Below are 20598 nucleotides of genomic sequence, written 5' to 3' on the forward strand. Positions count from 1 at the left end.
AGCAGGAAAAACAGATGCTGGGTTATTTGTAGAGCCACCAGTATTTGTTCTCTGCCTTAACTCACCCCAGAGAGATAATGGGGATGAAAGCAGTGTTTATTCTCTTATGATCTGAAATTCAGAGATCTACATGAAGCTGGTCCAACAATAATAAAGGGCTTCAGGATGAATTTAATTTGACATTCTGAATTACTTACAACTACACAAAGCACGGACCCATCTCCATCAATTAACAAGACTTCAAATTTCCCTCTTTGGCATGTTAATAATGACAAGCCCATAAAGCTGTAGCTCTTACATCTGGCCACCCTTTGTCTTAACTGCCAAATAAAAACTGCTTTTTGAAAATTATTCCAGACCCTAACAAGCACTGCAAGCTGTACATGACAATCACACACTGAGTACCCCCAGAAATCTGATGGAAATTATTTTTTCCAGGCGAATTAAAATGATCACAAGTAACAGTACTTGCAAACCCTTCAGATACCATTCAGCTTCTGTATGCAGTCATTGGGAAAGCTGGCAGTAGATTACTTTTTCCCAATGGAAAATTTTTCTGCTCCTTTCTCTGAAAAGATACAATGCGGTAATAAACATCCTGGTCTTTCAGATCTCTCTCTAACTGATGGTGTGAATATTGCTCACTTAGGTCTGTGGATGCACATTGTGATAATGGACAGAGAGGAACTGGTTATACTGCTCTGAGATCTTTAAACACTGTGAAAATTGGTCTCCCCACCCTCACAGGGAACAATTCTTTCCCAGTATCACATCTGACCCTGCCCTCTGCCAGTGGGAAGCCATTTGCTCTTGTCCCAAGTCCCTCTCCAGCTCTCCTGGAGCCTCTTTAGGCACTGGAAGGGGCTCGAGGTCTCCCTAGAGGCTTGCCTTCTCCAGGTGAACACCCCCAGCTCTCCCAGGCTGGCTTCAGAAGAGAGGGCTCCAGCCCTGGGAGCATCTCCATGGCCTCCTCTGGACTTGTTCCATCAGCTCCATGTCCTTCTGATGTTGGAGGCCCAGAGCTGGAGGCAGCTCTGTAGCTGGGGTCTCTTGAGAAACTTTACGCATGATCTGTGTTGTTTAAAAGGTTTCATTGTGCAGCCTTGAATGAGGTGGGCACTGTAACGAGCTTGTCCTTCTCCTTTCATCTACAAATCTTCACCTCTGAGACACGGAGCACAAAGCAAAGGAAATTAAGTAGACCTGATATACAAGAAAGCCCTTCTGTGTGCCTGCCTGGTCCTGGCATTTGGGCAAGAAGACAAGATGGTTAAATGGTGGCAAATGGGGCCTCAGTGATCTTACTCAGTATCTTGATTATTACAGCTGTGTATATTGACTTTTTTCTAATAATTTTATTATGACTATAATACAAGTTAAAATTTCTTTCAACTTCTGGTTACCTGTTAATACCATGTGAAAATACTGGCATGGACAGTAGTGTGTTGCCAAAGCCTGATGTGTAATTGCCATTTTCCTAATCCCAACAGGAGAGGAGACCTTCCTGTGACCAGAGCATGCAGAATACCCCCAGCATCTCTTGGCAGAATTTCAAACCAAATAAAAATAGCTGAGCCAGCTGTGCACATCATGAATCACTGGAGGACAGTTCTGTAAGGTGGGGCCATTTCTGGCCCCTTCCTGCCCACTTGTGCTGTGTACTGGCTCTTGCACACACTGCTCCTTAGCAGCCACTGAAACGTGTCAGGTGTCCCCTGGGCCAGTGGGATGGGGTAATTCCCTCTGGAACAAAGAAAGAAGGGCTGTGCAGAGCAGCCCGAGATTTGAGGTACCTCTGGATTCCATGTGTTCAGCCTCTTGGGCTCTCGCAAACGGGAGTTGGATTTTGTCCTGTGGTTTGTCCAGGAATTCATAGACACAGAGTGGTGAGCAAAAGACAAAGCTCCAAAGATGAAGATTGGTGCTACTTATTTCGTAGCAGCCGATTTCACTAGTCTCAACTAACTTTATCCATGGATATGGATCTTCTTGCCACTGTAAGACAAAGTCATGCCTACCATAGAAAGTATCCGTTGCCCAAGTGAACTGCTTTGGTGGTCATTTTTTACTGAGGAAATCTGTCTAAGGATTATGGAATCACAGAATGGTTTGTGTTGGAGACACCTTAAAGCCCATTCAGTGCCACCCTCTGCCACGGAGAGGGGCACTTTCCACTGTCCCAGGTTGCTCTAAGCCCTGTCCAAGCTGGCCTTGGACACTTCCAGGAATGGGAAGTCCACAACCTCTCTGGGTTAAAAATAAATGAATTCTGTTGAATTCACCAATTGGTTTTCTAGGGAAAACACTCATGAAATCCATAACATCCTTTACAGTTGTTAACACTGCAGATTCCCTTCTCTTCCACTTGTGTGTCTGCACATATGTTGTGACTCTCATTCTTATCCCTCAGGTTGCATTCTGACAATTGAGCCACCTGAAGGTTTGTGGGCTTTAGTGTCCAGTAGTCTAAATAAATTTCACAGAATCAAAAAATGGTGTGTGTTGGAAGGGACCTTAAAGCTCATTTTGTTTAGACCCCTGCCATGGGCTGGGACACCTTCCATGTTGCTCATTGTCTGGTGTTTGTCAAAATTGTCTCTTTTTCTGCTTTTTAAACCCTATCTCAGGAAGGCCAATGCCTGAATTCTGACCTAATACCCGTTATAAAGGTGGTTTAGTCCGAGACTTTGACTGTGCCAGTGGAAACAAGTAGGCTCTGACTTTCATTTGGTTGCTTTCTCACCGTGGAACTATTTGAAAGTGGGAATGAAGTTCTTATCATAACCTGTGCTTTCTAACAAGACATTTTTAAATGCTGTTTTTAATTTCTTTTGGTAGAACCTCCAAGGCTTGTAATTTCACCCAAGAACCAGACTTTTACAGAAGGTTCTGAAGTGTCCATCAGGTGTTCTGCCACGGGTTACCCAAAGCCAACGGTTGTGTGGACGCTCAACGATATGTTTATCATTGGCTCCAGCAGGTGGGACTTGAAGTTGTCTCCATTTATTTTAATATCATATGCGAGAAAGAAGGTTCAAATAGTGCCAAAATATTCTGTTACTTCAACAGAAGTCTGTAGCAGTAAATAATACCTCAGTCTTTACTTTGATAACTCTTTAATTGCAATTACCTCATCTCTAGCAGAGAAACACTTTAGTTCTCTTCTCCAGGTTTTTTTACAAGATTAATTTATGTACTTTTCACAAAATGTAGTGCTAGATATAATAGTACTAAGAGTGTTTATTATGAGGAAAAAAACCCTAGAAACACCTATTTATAAACCATCCGCTCATGCTGTTGTGGCTGCTTGCAATGTAGATATAACCATTGTTCTTTCTAATCATTTTGCTTGGTCCCTTGTGTGTTCCCAGGTACAGAATGACCCCAGAAGGCACCTTAATCATAAGAAAGGCAATTCCCAGAGATGCAGGAATTTATGGTTGTTTGGCAAGTAACTCAGCTGGGACAGAGAAACAGACATCCATCCTCACATACATTGGTAAGTGAGAAAAATGATGTATTAAAATTAAAAAAATAAACTAATTCGTCATCGGGGGGAGGAGCTGTTAAAAGCAGAGTAGAACCCTGCAGAACATACTGGTAGAAATTTCAAAAACCTCAGAAGATATGTTGAACAGTTCACAAATGTCCCTTTTTTTTTGGTTCAAACCTAAGTAGTATTGTTAGGTAGTATTTGGAGCTTGATGCTGTTTCTAAAAAGAAAACTTTTTAGGTTAAAAAACCTTTTTAGGTTAAAAAACCCCTATAATAGGGTCTTACTATGGGATAGACTGGGAAACCTGAGCGAATCCTTTAGAAAAGAAATTCTGTTTCTGTATCAATATACTGTGTTAAAATATTGGTAGCAGGGTATTAAACTGTTTTATGACCAGCATCTGGCTGGAGGAGGAGAATGATTTTGTGTTTGTACTTTCTGCATGGTGAAACTTTTCTGATATTGTCCTTATATTTAATGTACATTTTGCATATGATTCAGGTGCTCTGGACCAGACTTTACTTTTCCTTATTTCCCAGCGTTTATCTTCCTCTTTAAGGTCTGTTTGACTTTTAATGCAAACATTCTTCCAGATAACAAGAGAAAATTAGAGTCTTTCATGGTTTATATCTTAAAAATTACCTGTACTTTGGGTGAAGAGCTCATTTTTTTCTATCTCGTTTCTTTTTAGAGGGCCCAACATTGACCGTAGTTCAGAGTGAAATGCTGGTTGGTCTTGGAGACACGACTGTGATGGAGTGTAAAACAACTGGAATCCCACCCCCCCAAGTGAAATGGTTTAAAGGTCTGCTCATTGCTTGGTGATTGAGTCATTTATTTAGCAGCAATATTTTGAACAATGATCAGGAAGTTACTTCATTTCTTTCAACAGCATTATGTTGTATTCAACCAGTGACAGAGCTATGGAATTCTCTAAATCTAGAAGAAATGGCATTGACCTCTAGGGCATAAATTCCTGCTTCTATTTAAATATGGTGAATTAATACGCTGTAGCTTAAGTAATAATAATAGTAAAACACAGCTGAGCCTCCTGCCTGCTTACGTAAGGTTCGTTCTTTCAAAAAACGTTTAGCTTTATGCTACAAAAATCACAAAACGTTTTTCTGTAGCCTTTATTGTTGTGTTTTCATGTAGGCTCTAATTAGGGAAGGAGAAATACAGCCTGACACACTGTCCTAATGCTGATCTCTGCCCAGAGATACTTAGGTTTGTCTTTGCCTTGTGGAACCAATAAATAAAAAAAGATGTATTTAATGTAGTAATGAATGTTTCCTCTCAGTTGAGTGGGAGTCAGAGTTCTCATCTTCTGAGTTCATACAGCCGTGTTATGAACTAACTCAAACTTGGACACTGTTTTGTGAGGATAATTTTGATAAATATAGGTATATATTTGATATAAACATTTTATTGCCTTTTTTCTATCTGGACTTAGGTGACTTAGAGTTGAGGGCATCAGCATTTCTTGTTATTGATACTCACCGGGGTCTTCTGAAGATCCAGGAAACACAAGACCTGGATGCTGGTGACTACACATGCGTGGCCACCAACGAGGCAGGGAGAGCTGCTGGCAAGATAACTCTGGATGTTGGCTGTAAGTAGTTAAAACCTGCATGGGGCACACTCAGATTGCTGAGTTGCTGTACTGGTCCAGGAGTGGTGCCTTGGCTCCCCAGTCCTTTCTAACAGATCTGTGTGTGTGCTGGGAACACCTTTTGGTGGTGTTGGTTAAGCAGTTTCCTTGTCCCATTTGGACTTCAGCTTGGAATCACTGAATGGTTTGGGTTGGAAGGGACCTTAAAGCCCATCTGTTTCCAGCCCAGTCTTACTTCTTCTGCAAAGTATAGAAGTTATGGGGAGGAAGAGAGGCACAGGAGGAGGAAGCTGTTAAAACCTCAACCTAACAAAATTCTCAAATAGAGAATTAATTACAGAAACTTGAGTTACTATGTGAGGTTATTGTAATTTAGCCCTTCCTCTCCTCCTTTCCTAATTCTTTCCATCTGCCTGTGGCCTGACACATTGCATCCTGTTAAATGTTCCTGTCAGGCACATCTGCTTTCTGAATGCATGGCACTGCTTGCAGAAGACAAGGAATATTGTGCTGATACTTAGTGTTCCTAGAGTTGGGAATGTTAGAAGAAAACCTAAGCACAGTGGGGCATAAATTGAGGTCATCAGTGGTGCTAGGGAATGGGATTGCTGTGTTACAGCGCTCACTTTCCGTGCGTGCTCTCTCCCCAGCTCCCCCCGTTTTCACGCAGGAGCCGGGTGACGAATCCGCGGATCTGGGCTCCAACGTGACGCTGCCGTGCTACGTGCAGGGCTACCCTGAGCCCAGGGTCTCGTGGAGGAGGCTGGATGGGGCTCCCCTCTTCTCCCGGCCCTTCATGCTCAGCTCCAGCAGCCAGCTCAGGACAGGCGCACTGGCCATCCAGAGTAGGTAGACTCAGTGTTAAAAGAACAGACTCCATGAGGATCTAAGATATTTGCAAGGCATTTAAGTTATTGTGTGACTCCATTAAGTTAACTGTGTAAAGAGACTGGATTTCTGTTACAGATTTTTTTTGTGGTAGTGACATCAATGCTGTTGACATGCAGTTCATTTTGCTGTGAGTTGTGTTTGGTCATTGGCTTCACTCTTCATGCAAATTATTATTAATCTTTGTTGAAATACACATGGGCTATGGTCTCTCATCCTGAGGAGCCACGAATTTTCATTTTTGGTGGGTTTTCTTTTGTTTTGGTGTGGTTGATTTCTTTTGTTTTGTGGTTTTGTGGGTTTTTTTTGGTTGTTTTTTGTTTTGTTTTGGTAGAGAATTGGTTCCAAACTCAGTGTTTTAGATCTGTCCTAATTTGGGTAATAATCAAGAACTTTGCAAGTGGCTTTGTGATTTTGATTATTTTGCAGCATTTCAGTCAGTCTTATGCTAAGCAATATTACTCTGTTTTCCTAATTAGCTTTTAATTCCTTTCTGTATTTTCATTGCTTCTTGACTTGGTGACTGATGGAAGGGAGTACTCTATTTCAAACTGAGCGTTTGAAGGTGGGAGAGACAGGCACACGATGTCCATGTGGAGAGGGAGGGGCAGTATTATTTCAGATACTGCAGTCAGCTCTTTTCTCCCCCTGTAGATCTGTGGGTCAGTGATGAAGGGACTTATGTGTGTGAAGCTGAGAACCAGTTTGGAAGGATTCAGTCCCGGCCAGCCACAGTCACAGTGACAGGACTGGGTAAGAGCAGTGCGTGGCAGTGGGAACTGTTGGTGTTTCGGCAGCAGGCGGCATGCCTGGGGATTGTGTCCATACATGCTGTCCTGTCTGTGTGCTGTATTTATGTGTCATCCATAAAAACTGAATTATGAAACATTTACATTGAATATTGTAATTTATTTCAGTGGATTTTGCTTGTTAGAACATTTTTTTGACTGGCTGCACTAACTGGAATTAATTCCACCTGCGCTTTTAGCTAGAACCTTAGAGAAGTGATTTATCCTATCTATTTTTTCTTATTCTGAAGTAAATTTACTGAAGAATGAAAAATCACCGTAATGATGGATGCTAATGATGGGGTTTCTGCTATTTATTTAATCTTAAAACAAACAAACAAAAGGCAGCAATGAACATGGTTGTGTCAGTGTTGAGATAGGTGGGAAGGAATCTTGGTGATCCAAGAAGACAATAAATGTCTGGCCTTGACCACAGAATCCCACAATGTGATTTGAGTTGGACAGGACCTTAAAACCCATCCAGTGCCACCCCCTGCCATGGGCAGGGACACCTTCCACTATCCCAGGTTGCTCCAAGCCCTGTCCAGCCTGGCCTTGGGCACTGCCAGGGATCCATGGGCAGCCACAGCTTCTCTGGGCACCCTGTGCCAGGGTCTCCCCACCCTCACAGGGAAAAATTCCTTCCCAATATCCCATCTAACCCTACTCTCTTGCAAATATCCATGCTGTTAGAGGCTTGGTTGTTATCTCAGTTTGACATCTGGCAATAAAAAGAAAAAATAATTCAATGGAATGTGTACATTTGCATGAGGATAAGAACAGAGTATCTCTGCCACCAAAGAAACCATTTGTTAGCTTCAAACTTATTGCAAGAGCCAGTAATACTGGTAGGGTTTGATAGATATGTTTTTACCTGTTTAGAAGTGTTATTTAATGCCCAGCACTTAATTTAATTTCTCAGCCATGCGCCCAGTTGTGTTTGCTGTTGGCTTTTCACAGAATGTGCAGGTTTTCTGCTGGGCTGTGACCTCTCTTCTGATCCTTCACAATTTTATGCCCAATGGAAATTACAACTTACTTTTTGTCCTCTCCAAACCCACTACATCTGTTCTTCGGTATTTTGCCCAAGTAAGGAAAAATGATAAATCAACTTGGTGCCAGGGAACATAAGTTCACAGGGAAACCCTTGATTGGATCCAGTTTCAGCTGAACAGCATCTTCCATTTGCTCCCCTTCCTTAGACTAAGGATCACTGTTGGTGTATTTCCCCAGCTTCCCATCTCTCCTGTGCTACCCCTACCCCTACATTTGTTTCTCTTTTTTTCATGTCTTCAATTTAATACTAATTTAATTTAATATTTTACATTAGTATATAACAATTCCTAGTAATTTCTTCTCGTTCTTCCTTTTTGTTCAAGTCACTCCTCTGATTGGAGCAAGCCCAGCCACAGCCAATGTCATTGAGGGCCAGCAGCTCACTTTGCCCTGTGTTTTGCTTGCTGGGAACCCTATTCCAGAGAGGAGGTGGATTAAAAACAATGTGGTGGTAAGACTACTTTGCTTCCTGTGAGATTTATTGGCAGAGGAAAGCTACAACTGACATCTCAAGGCATGATAACCGCTTGGTTTAATTTACAAAAGTTAATGTGATCGCTGCCTGTGCCAGGAAATTTCTGACCTTGATATACAGATGAGGGAATAGGAGATGGCAGTGAGGGATGTGGAGGTCTAGAAAAGAACTTTGAACCAAAGTATTTGTGAGTTATCCTTTTATCTTCTATTTTGCTTGCTTTCAGAGGAGTTTTATGCATTTTTGTAGCTCATGAACTTCAGCCTTGGACTCTGAATATGGGAATGCTAGTGGAATATACCTACTGGAATGACAAAAGTGGGTTTTTTAAAATAAAGGTGCCAGAAAATTTCTGTAGATTTAAGATGTTTTAACATCTTGACTTTTCCTGTTGCTGATGGGCTGAGGTAAATACCAGTATCGCTGTTCCATATCCTCCTTTCCTGGTGGTGCTGTAGTCAGAGCATGAATGAGTGTGTTTTCTTTCCCCCTTGGGAACATACCATTGCCAGTTTATACCTCCTGCAGACAAAGCTAGGTAATCTTTATGGTCCCTTCCCACCCAGATAGCTCAGAGATTCTAGAAAGATGCTGTAGACACCACACCTGGGTTGGTTGTGTGAATGAAACTTCAGTTCTTTAATACTAAAATTTCTGACTTTACCCTATGAAATGGCTTTTTATATTTGTTCCTAATTTCTCCCTAAATCCCTTTCTACACAACTGGAATTAAAATACTCTAGCAAAATGCCTAATGTATTGTCACAAGCCAGAACCTGGTACTACCTGATCCCGGTTCAGGTTTGCTGCTCAGTTTAGATGTCTCTGGGAATCACTGGGTTTTCCTTAGGCTGTGCAAAGAGCACAGGCTGTAAAGCTCTGTGAGAAATACTGGCAGGATCCTCCTTGTTGAGTTGCTAATTCCTCTCTCTAGTAGTGCTGGTTTCCTGTCATTGTAAACTGCTGGGAAATGCTGTGCTCCAAGGAAAGTGTTGGAGTAAGTTATATTTAGAGAAGAATTCAGCTGCTTCTGAGTGTGACTGGAACAGATTTGCTTTCTAACAACTCTTTATGAGGGAGGGCTTTGCTGCCAAGCTCAGGGTGTTTGATGTTGCTGTAGGATATATAACTCTTCAAGGGTTACTCCTTGGTGAAAGTTTCAATTCTCTTTCACAATGGTTTGCTTCAGAGCCAATCTGTTGATGGATATGGAAGTTAGAAGCTTTTGATAACTGTAAAGGAAAATAGTCTGCTTGTGGAAGAAGAAGTCATTGCATTTATCAATTACTGGAATAACCAATAAAAATACAGTGAAGTAATTGAGCTAAATTTGGGTTTGCTTCATTAAAAGCAGGCGTGGCAGCACAGGATATGCTGTGGCAGAGTGTCTCTTGCAGTTCTTACTCTCACTCCAGCAGTAAATACGAGGTGCTACTGAAACTCTTAAGCAAAATTAGCTTTGTATGAAAGATGGAAAGTAGGAAAAGCTCTAGTAAAATTCTGCAGGAACACAATTTTTAACAATGTGACATAGCCAAGCAGAGCCACACTGCACCGCGGGGTGCACCTTGTCAGGGAGTATTTCCCAGTGAAAGGTTCCGTCTCTCCTTTGGCAGCTGGTTCCCAATCCCTACGTGAGCGTGCGCAGCGACGGCAGCCTGCACCTGGAGCGGGTTCGGCTGCAGGACGGGGGGGATTACACCTGCATGGCCAGCAGCGTGGCGGGCACCAGCAACAGCACCACCACTGTCCACGTCTTCGGTGAGCAGCAGCCTGCCCTTCCAGCCCGGGGCAGGAGGGGCAGCACTGACCACAGCAGCTTTCACTGCTTCCCTGCACTTAGAGCTGCCCACCCTGCCTCTCCTGTCATGATGCTGCTTTGTAAGGTAACACAGGGGAGATTGGGTCCACTGCGCAGGGAGGAGCTGAGTGATCAAGATTGTTTTTAAAGTAAAATCAAATAAAACTATTTTGTGTTCACAAAAGATCCACATTCAGAGGCTGGGCTGTGCAGTCTTCATCTAGTTTAATTAACAAGCAGGTGCTGGAAAACCATGAGAAGTGCTGTCTGAATGTTTCATAACTGGTGTAAGGAAGCACAGCTCATGGGAGAACTAGAATGAAAGAAAATGAATTATGAGTTTGGCAAAAGTCATAATTTGTTTGTTGTTTTTGGTGTCATCCCCATTCTCCTCCTGCTTATTTTTTTCTCTTTAATTAAAACATAGCAAAAACTGCACTGACAGCAAGACAAAGTGTTAGCATTTTGGTAACCCATCTGTATTTCAGCTGAGCATATTTGTGTTAACTTTGTGAGGCTACAATCACTTCATAGTTTGTCACATGTTAAATTAATCATGGGAGATTTATTTTGAGCTTCACTGAAGATGCCAAAATCTCCTTTTATATAAAAAATGACTATACATTTTTAGTGCAGGCAAGTACTCATAAGATCTTCCATGTCAACACTATTTTCTTGACTGTTTCGGAGCTTGAGAACAAAAAGGAGTATCTTTGTATGTGCTTAGAAATATCTAAGTTTTGATATTGTACCCTTAAATCTTACCTTATTTTTCTGTTAATTCAAAGGCAGCTCAACTGAGTGAGGGAACTCAGGTTTTTGTTGTCTTCCTGTTACTGATTTTGTGAAGCAAAGCCTAAAATGTTATCAGAGGATAAGGTGACAAAGCCATTCTGAAGTAATTTAATTCAGTGAAATACCTGCAGTTGATTTAAAACTGCGTGTACATAATGCAGTGATGAGCCTATGGCTGGCAGTCTCTGTAGCGAACAGGGATTTATTCTGTCCTGAAAAGTTGGAAAGTGGTTCCTTGTCCCTGTTAGGGTTGGAGAGGAGGCCAAAAGGTCTCAAACCCTGCTTGCCTGTAGGAAGTAGTAATTGAATATAAAGATTTTATCATAATAGTTGTTCCCTGTTGAAATGAGTTCTGCATATCTTTAATATTTGCCTGTGTTTGTAGTCGTGCCTGTCATTCAGCATGGACAGCAGATATTCAGCACCATTGAAGGAATCCCAGTGACACTGCCCTGCAAAGCAAGTGGAGTTCCCAAGCCATCCATTGTCTGGTCCAAGGTAACCCCTCACCTTTGAGCTGTTCGTGCTGAAAAACAGGCTGAACTCTTAATTTAGTTGCCATAAAAACTATATTCAAAGAACATGGTCCAGAACTGCACTTGTGAGGAACCTGGAAATCTCTGTTTGTTCAGAGCTGCTTTTGTTTCTTAGAGCAGAGCTTTTGGCCGTGGTCCTGCCACAGCTCAATGTTCTGTTCTTTGGCAGGGCTTAGGTTATCGCTGTATCTTTATGGGTTTTATACTTTAGAAATTGTTCCTGTTCCTGTTGTGAGTTGATAATTTGATTTTAGGCAGCCTGCCACAGACTGAGAGTTCATTTTTCTTGTGGAGCTCTTTTTTCTCTGAGAAAAGTGTATTTAATAATGGCATTGTGGGGTTAACCCATGACTATGCGGTCATGGCCTTGACAAGGTGTGCACTGGGGAGTACCTCAGCCTTTGAGGGAATTTGTCTTAAAGCCAGTTTTTAGAGTTTTTTTTCCTCCTTGAACAGGATAATTTCTGGTAGTAGCAGTTATTTGGGGTGCATTACAGCTCACATGATATGGTGTGAAGGCACTTTAGGGTCTCAGAAGTTGTGCAGATGTAATTGATTGGGACCTTGGGAACAGCTTTGTTTCAAAGAAGGAGTAGAACATGGTTAACTGTTGGTTTGGTAGGGAGGAGAATATGGGAGGATTTCTTTTTCTTTATTTTATTACTTATTCAACTACAGACAAGGAGGAGGCAGCTGACCAAGAACAAGTTTGTGTAATGTATATTATTTTTTAAATTTTCTTTTAAGACTTTGGGTCTGTAAAATGTAGTAAATTCTCAGCATAAGAGAATTCTGTGCTTCTGTTCTTATTACTGCTTAGAAAGTGAGACTCAAGGACTGTGAAAAGTTAATTGTAGTTAGTTTGTGTAAATGGAATTTTAGGGCTAGTTTCTTAGCTAATACAAGATATTTTGTCCATCTCAGCCTCAAAAAAATAAAAGCAGCTTTTATTGTATTAAAGAATTGTAATTTGGATTAAATTATTACAATTAAATAATTGTAGTTTATTTTGGAAAATCCAGGCACTGTGGACTTTGATTATTTTTCTTTCCACAGAAAGGAGAGGTAATCCTTCCCAGCAACGTGAGGTTCTCAGCAGGGTTGGATGGAAGCCTGTATGTGGTGTCCCCAGGCGGAGAAGAGAGCGGGGAATATGTGTGCACTGCCACCAATGCTGCTGGCTATGCCACCAGGAAGGTGCAGCTGACTGTCTATGGTGGGTGTCACCTCAACTCAGCTGCAGTACCCCTGCCACCCATCCAGTGCACTGGGAGAAAGACACACTCAGGACACATGGGATGGGAACTCTTCTCTAGTCAGTGCTTCTGGATCCCCAAACCAGGCAGTTCTATACATGGCTGATCCCAAAAGGCCTGTCCCTCAGCCATTGTAATTCCCTTAAAGCCTCCTTATCCCTCTTACCTCAAGTTCACAGACCTTGGGCTGAACATAATTTCAGCTTTATGGAAGTGGATAGGAAGGATCTGTACAGGAGTAGAATTTCCTGCTGGGAGAGGAATGAAGATCCCTTAATCCCACCAGTCCCAAGCCTTCCTGTCATCATCAATCCAATGTTATTAAAATTTGATTCAGGTGTAGGTGTGGTTTGCAAGGCTTTTATGGCTTGGAGTTACTGGGGCTGTTGTGTAACAGTCCAGTGAATGGTTGCTAACTGCCTATGCAATACAGAGCTCAGCACACAAATGACTTACAGCCATTTGTTGTGTCCATCTTTTTGAATGGATAGTCCAGGCTGTCTGGTATTTGTGGTGTTCCATGTGGGCATCAGCCTGTGTCTGAGCTACAGGCACTGTACATCAGCATGGCAGTGATTTATCTCTATTGCAGACAGGCCATTAAAACAGGATTGTGATGTTTTATACCTGATAAAAAAAGAGATGTTGTGTGGTGTTACATTTGTACAAATATGTATATTCATTGCAGCTTCTTAACATGTTCAATGTTATAGTGAAACCCAGAGTGTCCAGGCCTGGAGACCAGCAAGGAAATGCACATGATAAACCCATAGAGGTCTCAGTAACTGCAGGGGAAGATGTCACACTTCCCTGTGAAGTGAGGAGCTTGCCACCCCCCATAATTACCTGGGCCAAAGAAATGCAGCTCATATCTCCATTCTCTCCAAGGTAACAATGTTTGATGAAAAACTAAAGAAAACTGAAATTGCCTCTCAACTGTCAGGATTTTGGAAGGGTGTGTGATTTTTGACTGCCACAGGATTGCTCAGAAGGTGTTACTGTGTTACTTTGTCCTGCCTGGCCTTTTGTACTGGGTCTTGAAACTCTCTTTCCCAAGCCTGCTAAGCCTGTGCATGGTTGCCCAGCTCCCATTCCAGCATGTGCTTATATCCAGTCTTGGGGGGCCAGGAGGAAAGAGATCCTGGGCATTTGTACTGTGGTGGTGCCCAGAGACCCACATCATTTGTGCATGATTGTAATTGTTTAAAAAGTGTGTTTCTTTTCTTATGTACTTCACATTTATGTCAGGGGAGCACTGTCTGTGATTTATATGAAGCCTGGGTGCCAGTAGGATACAGATGATAATGATAAATGTTTGGGTGTGCTGACAAGGGCATGTCGTGTGCTGTGTTTTGGATCGAAAAACTCACCAGAGACTTTTGAACATGTGAAAGCAGAGTTAAATACTTGTAAAATGTTGAGCTGACATAGAGAATGAAGAGCTGGGGACTGTCTTGGAGTTCTCCCTTATTATTTAATGTTGCACAGAGCAAGAGGGAGATGAGTTGGTGGCTATTCCCTGGATGCTCCCCATTGGAGTGCCAGGTAGTGTCACCAGCTGTGCTGTTGCTTTCTGCTCCTCAGGGTCCCTCAGAAGGGCCAGGCACCAGCTGTGTCCATAAAACAGGGAATGGCAAGGCTGGCCACAGGCACACTGTGCTTGCTGGTGTCTTCCAGTGATCCCATGGATGGAATCAGCCAGTGTCTGACCTAAGGAGTTGTACTGGAGATCTTTTTTCCCTTTTGGCCAAACCTGCACCTTGGAGTCATTCCAGGGAGCCTGTGACAGCCTCAGCAGATCTTTTGCCACTGTGTCTGCTGAAGGAGACTCGTGTGCAGGGATTTGGCTTGTTGTCAGTAATCCATGAGGGATTTTTTGCTGTGTCCTGTGAGCATGTTGCATGCGCTAACAAATCTGCATTTTTCATCTCTTACTTGTCCTCGTTTTACCTCAGGAGACACTGATAAATTAGGGTACTTGCTTGTGGCTGTGGTGGTGAGATCCAAGTTGTCCAGAGGAACAGAAGTCCAGCTCAGCCCATTCCATAAAATTGTTTACAGATGTCAGCAAAAGTTACAGATTAGTCCAAACAGAACTGTTTGAGACCACCCAAAGATCTTGTTAGAAATGTGAACAGTAAACAGAGGGAGAGGGAAATCAGATATGAAGGAACTTTTATCAGAAAGCAAATGTAATTACTGGACAAAATCAAGGAGGAGAAGTTGCCTCAGAAATTTGTCTTTTGGGCTTATTTAAAAAGTGCCAAAAAGTTTGGAAAGATACAGGCAGCAGAGGAGGAATTGTAGTATCAGACAGATTTTACACTGAGAAAATACATTTCACTTTCGTTCATCTCTCCAGCCTTGCAATCCCCAGATTTGCCATTTATGTCCTTGTGATAATGTTGTCCTCATTAGTGCCAGTTCTGGAGTGGCAGGCTTGGATTTCTTCTCATCAATCCTTAGCTGTCATTTTTCTTTCCTCCACACTTATTTTCCTTGTCTCTGTTATGTTTGACTCTTACAGAAGATTTTGGCTTAGCTGGCCAAAGTAGCTTCTGGTGTTACGGATCTGTGACCAGAATTGTGGGAGAACTTAATGCTGTGTAGCGAATTATTTACTGCAGAATAATGGCAGTTCCTATGAACACCAGAACTGGCAGTTTTGAATCAAAACCCTGTCTTCCATTTTGAATCAATGTAACATCACTTTTTTTGCCAGGATGAAGCAGTAATAAAAGTTTTAACTTTCTGACCCTGCTGACCTGAGCTGAGCAAATAATTTTAACAAGAGGGTGAAGAGCTCAAGTTCTCTGCCTCTATCACATTTTAATGTCATATAAATAGCTAGAACCAAATTATGTAATTTGGATCTTAAATTTTAGATATTTGCTGTGTATTCTGAACATAGGGGCTCCGTAAAGAGTTAGAAAAAAAAAGGAGTAAATATAAGTCATAGTTGTATAATATGGTCAAAGTGGTGTTATTTTAGCTCATAGCAAACATTAGCGGTGTGCAAGGAGAGGTCATTCACCTTTCCATACATATTTATACAGTTTATCTGCTTCTTCTTTTTCCAGACACGCTTTCCTCCCCTCAGGGTCGATGAAGATCAGCGAGACCCAAGTCTCAGACAGTGGAATGTATGTCTGTGTCGCCACAAACATTGCTGGGAACGTGACTCAGTCAGTGAAGCTCAGTGTACACGGTGAGTTGGAACTCCAGGCTTCATCATCTGCAAGTTTCCACATGGAACTGAGCATCTTTAAGAGGTTTCCAAAGTTTTTTCCTAATTGACATTAAACCCTCTCAGCTGTTGTTCTTTCAGGTTGTATTATCTTCATATGTGAGTTATTGATTTTGTGGAAAGTAAATATTGTATAAACACCCACAAATACATAGGTATGTGTAAAGGTGTCCAGTGGCTCCAGCCAGGACCTGTGTCCCTCTCTCTTTCCTTACCTTTATCTCATATTGCTCCTTTGTCTCTCTCCTGCTCTTCCCACACTGGGGCCCAGCCAATGTCTCTTAAGCACTCACACAATGTCAAGTCTGGAAAAATGTCACTTGTTATTGTTTCAGGCATTTTTTTAAAGTCTTTTTATTGCCAATGATCCTTAGGAAAAAAAATATTGTGGCAAAAGACTTATGGTGAATTGATATTATTCTGTAGGACCAGCAAAATCACTTCCAGTCATATTTTGTCTCCCTTGTCTGAACTTGTATTTGGAAACATACAAAGATCAGGGATTAGGGAAAGGAAATTAAAATTCCAAAAGGAAAATGTGATTAACTCTATCATAAAAGCTTTTGAATTGTTTTGTGTTGTGAAGAGCCAGTACCCACAGCTCTTCCAGTGTGCTCAGAATATGGCAATGCTCATGGGAGTTGTGCAGTGTGGCTTGCTCAAATAAATTCAGCACCAGGGTATCTCCCATCCTGTTCTGTGCAGAGAACATGCAGGGCTGCTCTTGTAGTCACCTGAGGGCATTTGATTTCAGTAAATAAGAAACATTTTCTAAAATGATAAAAATAGAAAAGAATTTCATTGGATCATAAAATGATTTGAATTGAAAGAGACTTTTAAAAGGCCATCCAGTGCCACCCTGCCATGGGCAGGGGCACCTTCCACTATTCCAGGTTGCCCCAAGCCCTGTCCAGCCTGGCCTTGGACCCTTCCAGGGATCCAGGGGCAGCCACAGCTTCTCTGGGCACCCTGTGCCAGGGCCTGCCCACCCTCAGCATGAAAAATTTCTTTCTTATACCTGGTCTGAATCTCCCCTCTCTTAATTTAAAATAGTTTTCCTTTGTCCTTTTCCTCCATCCCTTGTCTCAAGTCCCCCTCCAGCTCTCCTAGAGCCCCCTTAGGCACTGGAAGGTGCTCTGTGGTCTCCCTGGAGCCGTTTCTTCACCAGGCTGAACACCCCAGCTCTCCCAGCCTGAAGAATGATTCTGTACATTGTTTCTTTAGCATTTCTGTGGACTACACTTGTCTTCCTCAGTTCCTCCAAGGATCCAGCGTGGGCCTCGAGTTCTGAAAGTGCAGGCTGGGCAGCGAGTGGAGCTTCCCTGCAGTGCCCAGGGCATCCCTGCCCCCTCGGTCTCTTGGTTCAGAGGCACAAGTGCTGTGCCCACAGACGGGGGGAAGTTCCTGCAGAGTCCAGATGGAGCTCTGGCCATCAGCAGTGTCCAGCTCCCTGATGCTGGCATCTACACCTGTGTGGCCACCAACAGTGCTGGCAGTGACACGGCAGAGGTCACAGTACAAGTGCAAGGTACTCGTTTGGGGCCACGCTCCTGCCATGGCCTGGGCTGGTGTGGGGTTGGGGCCTTGCAGGGCAGGGCTTTCTCTCACCCACTGTTACGTGATGCAAAAGCCACATCTGGTTTAGATGTTATGTTCTGATGGTAATTGAGGAGAGTTAGAATGAACAACTGGTCTTTGGAGGGGTTGCAGAAATAAAAAAAAAAGAAGTGTGCACACACTCTCTCTATATTTAAATTAAAAAATGATGTTGAAATGGTAAAAGGGTAAGTGGTCAACGTGCCAATTTAAATATGTAGTGCAGCTCCTCACCTGAGGGCTGACAGATGTCAATGGAGCATGACTGACTTAAGCTAAGCAGGAATTGTTTCTTCTTTGCAAAAGTCTAAAGGCAACGTTCTGATCCCTTTGGATTAGAGATGCTGAGAAACGCTTCCTACAGGCAACAAAGAACTCTCAGTAACTTTATTTAATTATAAAGAATATGCTTCATATAGTCTCAGTCTGCACAGGAGTTTAAAATGAGACTTGAGAACAAAGGATGGCAGTAGCACTAAAATATGTGGTGTGGGGAAAAAACAGTTAAAATAGTATTTTTGAGATAATGCAGAAACATTGCCTTTAAAATAAATTTAGCAAGATTTAAAGAGAAGTATTTTCTGTCAAGTTTGAAAGCCTCTTTGTACTGCTTGCTTCCTAAATATTCCCACTGAAATGGAAACTACTTGTGCAGTACCCATTCCAGTCAGTGTAAAGAGGGTTATTGGAATGTGACCTTGTGTGAATGAGAGAGACTTAGTGTTATGTATTGTCAAACTGTGTTTTTATATTTGGAGCAGAGGTCAAGCAGTTTTTTGGGTCTAATTTTCTTTCAGAGCCTCCCACTATTGAGGACCTGGACCCTCCATTCAACAGCCCTTTCCAAGAAAGAGTGGCCAACCAGCACATTGCATTCCCATGCCCTGCAAAAGGTGAGTGTCTTGGTGACAAAAGGATATTTGTCTGCTGACCATTGCACATTACAGCACTGCTGTAGAAATGTCCAATCCACACAGTATTTTCCATGTATGCTTTATGTGGAAAAATTCAAACTAACAGTGATTTAAATCACCACTGTGTGTGGAAGTCCTGTGGAAAGTCATTGCTAGCCAACAAGGATTTTACAGTGTTTAGGATGAAGATTTTTAATGTTAAAATCATCCTGTAACAGCTGGAGCTTCCTCTTGGAAGCTCCTGGCCTCCCTGTGTGTTGTCCTTCCAGCAAGCAGCAGGAGTTGTTTGAATCAATCTTGTTCTGAGCTGAGGGAAGCATTTGTGGCCTTTTCCCCTTTTCCTTACAGGTATTCCCAAGCCTGCCATCAAATGGCTGCGGAACGGGCGGGAGCTGAGCGGGGCTGAGCCAGGGCTCTCGGTGCTGGAGGATGGGACCCTGCTGGTCATAGCTGCCCTCACTCCCTCAGACAGTGGGGACTATGTCTGCGTGGCAGCCAACGAGGCTGGGAGCACACAGCGGAGATACAGCCTGAAAGTCCATGGTAAATAATACTTACAGCCCTTGGGGAGCTGCCTTGGGAAAGTGTCTTCTGTTTTCTTATTGCAAATTGCATGGCCCAAATCTGCCCTTGTGCTGTTAAATTATGACATCTGAGTACTTCCTATTTTTCTAGCACTCTCTAGTTTTTCTTTTCCCCTGTTTTTTCTGTTCACTGTGGCTTTATACACAAACCGTCCTTGTTTTGCTCAGGGATCTTATTGATAGAAACTCCAGTTTTACTTGAAAACTTTAATGCGAATAACAAATGAAGCTTTGTACTGTAGAAGTTACAGATTGAGGGTTAGATCTGCATTTCAGATGAGAGAAGAGTTACCAGAGTGAGCACAGGCTAGGAGATTTTCTAGTTGCTGATATTCTTCCTCTTCCAGAATCCTAGTTAGTAAATAGAAACCATACAAATTACTTTTATTCCAGACTTGTTCGCTTCCATTGACAGTAAGTTCTAACGCCTGAGAAGGATTATATCCTTGTTTTGAGAAGGGTAGGAATTCCATCTCCTTAGTGGGGTTGGAACTTTCTAATCCACAATTTAAGGCCATTCTCTCTGCATTCATAGTGGGACAAATGATAGGTGGGGTTCTTGGGCATGACTGGACCAGTGAAGAGGAAGGATGACTCTGAAATAGGCTTCCTTCATATGCTAAACAAATAACACTAGATTTCAAAATTAAACTTCAGATTAGTATTAACATTATTCTCTTAAAATGTTGATGGTGCTTGTGTTTGAGTGAATTTCCATGGGAGTCTGTTATTGAGCAAGAGAAGACTGTTTTTGGCAAAGAGAAGAAAGGATGCAGGGAGATATGTCCAGAGCCTAAAGACAAATGGAAATATTGGGAAGGGAACGAGGAGGGTTTGAGAAAATTTGATTTATAGTGGTCCTTGACTGGGATGGAAAGGAAGAAAGGGGAAAACACTGGAATCAGAAGACTTAAGTCATAATGTTGAGCTTTCTTGCAGTTCCTCCTGAAATTAGAGATCAAGATAAGGTGACAAATACATCTGTGGTTGTTCATCACGCTGTAAGTCTCTTCTGTGAAGTAACTGGTAACCCCTCTCCAGTCATCTCCTGGTATAAGGATGATACCCAGGTATGTTGAATTAATCTAACAGTGCACTTTTGAGGGCTTGGTATGAGAATTCATTCAAAATAAATACAGGTAAATGCCTTTATGTAAATTTAAGTGCTCTAAGAACACCCCCACAAAAAGGCAGCTAAATACGGCTCATCCATTAATTCTGTAGGTCAAATGTAAACTCTTTATATTCAGTATTCCCTTAGGAATTGACCTTGGCAATCCCTCAGTATTGTAAATTCTAATCCATGCAGAGGGGACCAATATTGCCATTTTTTTTCATTCTGTAGATGGAGAAAGAAGAACTTTTGGAGGTGAATTGAATTCCTCAGGATTATCCTTGAGTCCTCTGTTTCCACTTGCAGCTGATAAGTCGTAGTTTAAGATGAGGAGAGGTCCCTTTATGCACTCCTGGGACTGCCCATTGCTGCTGGTTGGAATTCCCCACTCCCTGCCCTAGGCTGAGCTACAAACCATATTGAATACATTGCAGCAGGGG

The 20598-nt window shown here is 42.4% G+C and overlaps 1 protein-coding gene across 1 annotated transcript in view; it reads left to right on the forward strand.

The window, feature by feature from the left end:
• Window positions 1–20598, forward strand: part of HMCN1 (hemicentin 1) — a gene marked incomplete at its 5' end in the record, with an annotated part of 164443 nt that overhangs the window by 59965 nt on the left and 83880 nt on the right. The window contains 16 exons of the mRNA XM_031059162.1: window positions 2839–2980; window positions 3372–3499; window positions 4188–4301; window positions 4950–5108; window positions 5759–5953; window positions 6651–6749; window positions 8164–8291; window positions 9932–10076; window positions 11297–11409; window positions 12504–12663; window positions 13417–13591; window positions 15784–15911; window positions 17206–17478; window positions 18344–18439; window positions 18809–19003; window positions 19984–20114. Coding sequence (XP_030915022.1) covers window positions 2839–2980; window positions 3372–3499; window positions 4188–4301; window positions 4950–5108; window positions 5759–5953; window positions 6651–6749; window positions 8164–8291; window positions 9932–10076; window positions 11297–11409; window positions 12504–12663; window positions 13417–13591; window positions 15784–15911; window positions 17206–17478; window positions 18344–18439; window positions 18809–19003; window positions 19984–20114 — 2381 coding nt within the window. The remainder of the gene's footprint in view (window positions 1–2838; window positions 2981–3371; window positions 3500–4187; window positions 4302–4949; window positions 5109–5758; window positions 5954–6650; window positions 6750–8163; window positions 8292–9931; window positions 10077–11296; window positions 11410–12503; window positions 12664–13416; window positions 13592–15783; window positions 15912–17205; window positions 17479–18343; window positions 18440–18808; window positions 19004–19983; window positions 20115–20598) is intronic.

The sequence above is a fragment of the Geospiza fortis genome, unplaced genomic scaffold, assembly GCF_000277835.1.
Source record: "Geospiza fortis unplaced genomic scaffold, GeoFor_1.0 scaffold229, whole genome shotgun sequence".
Taxonomy (NCBI): domain Eukaryota; kingdom Metazoa; phylum Chordata; class Aves; order Passeriformes; family Thraupidae; genus Geospiza; species Geospiza fortis.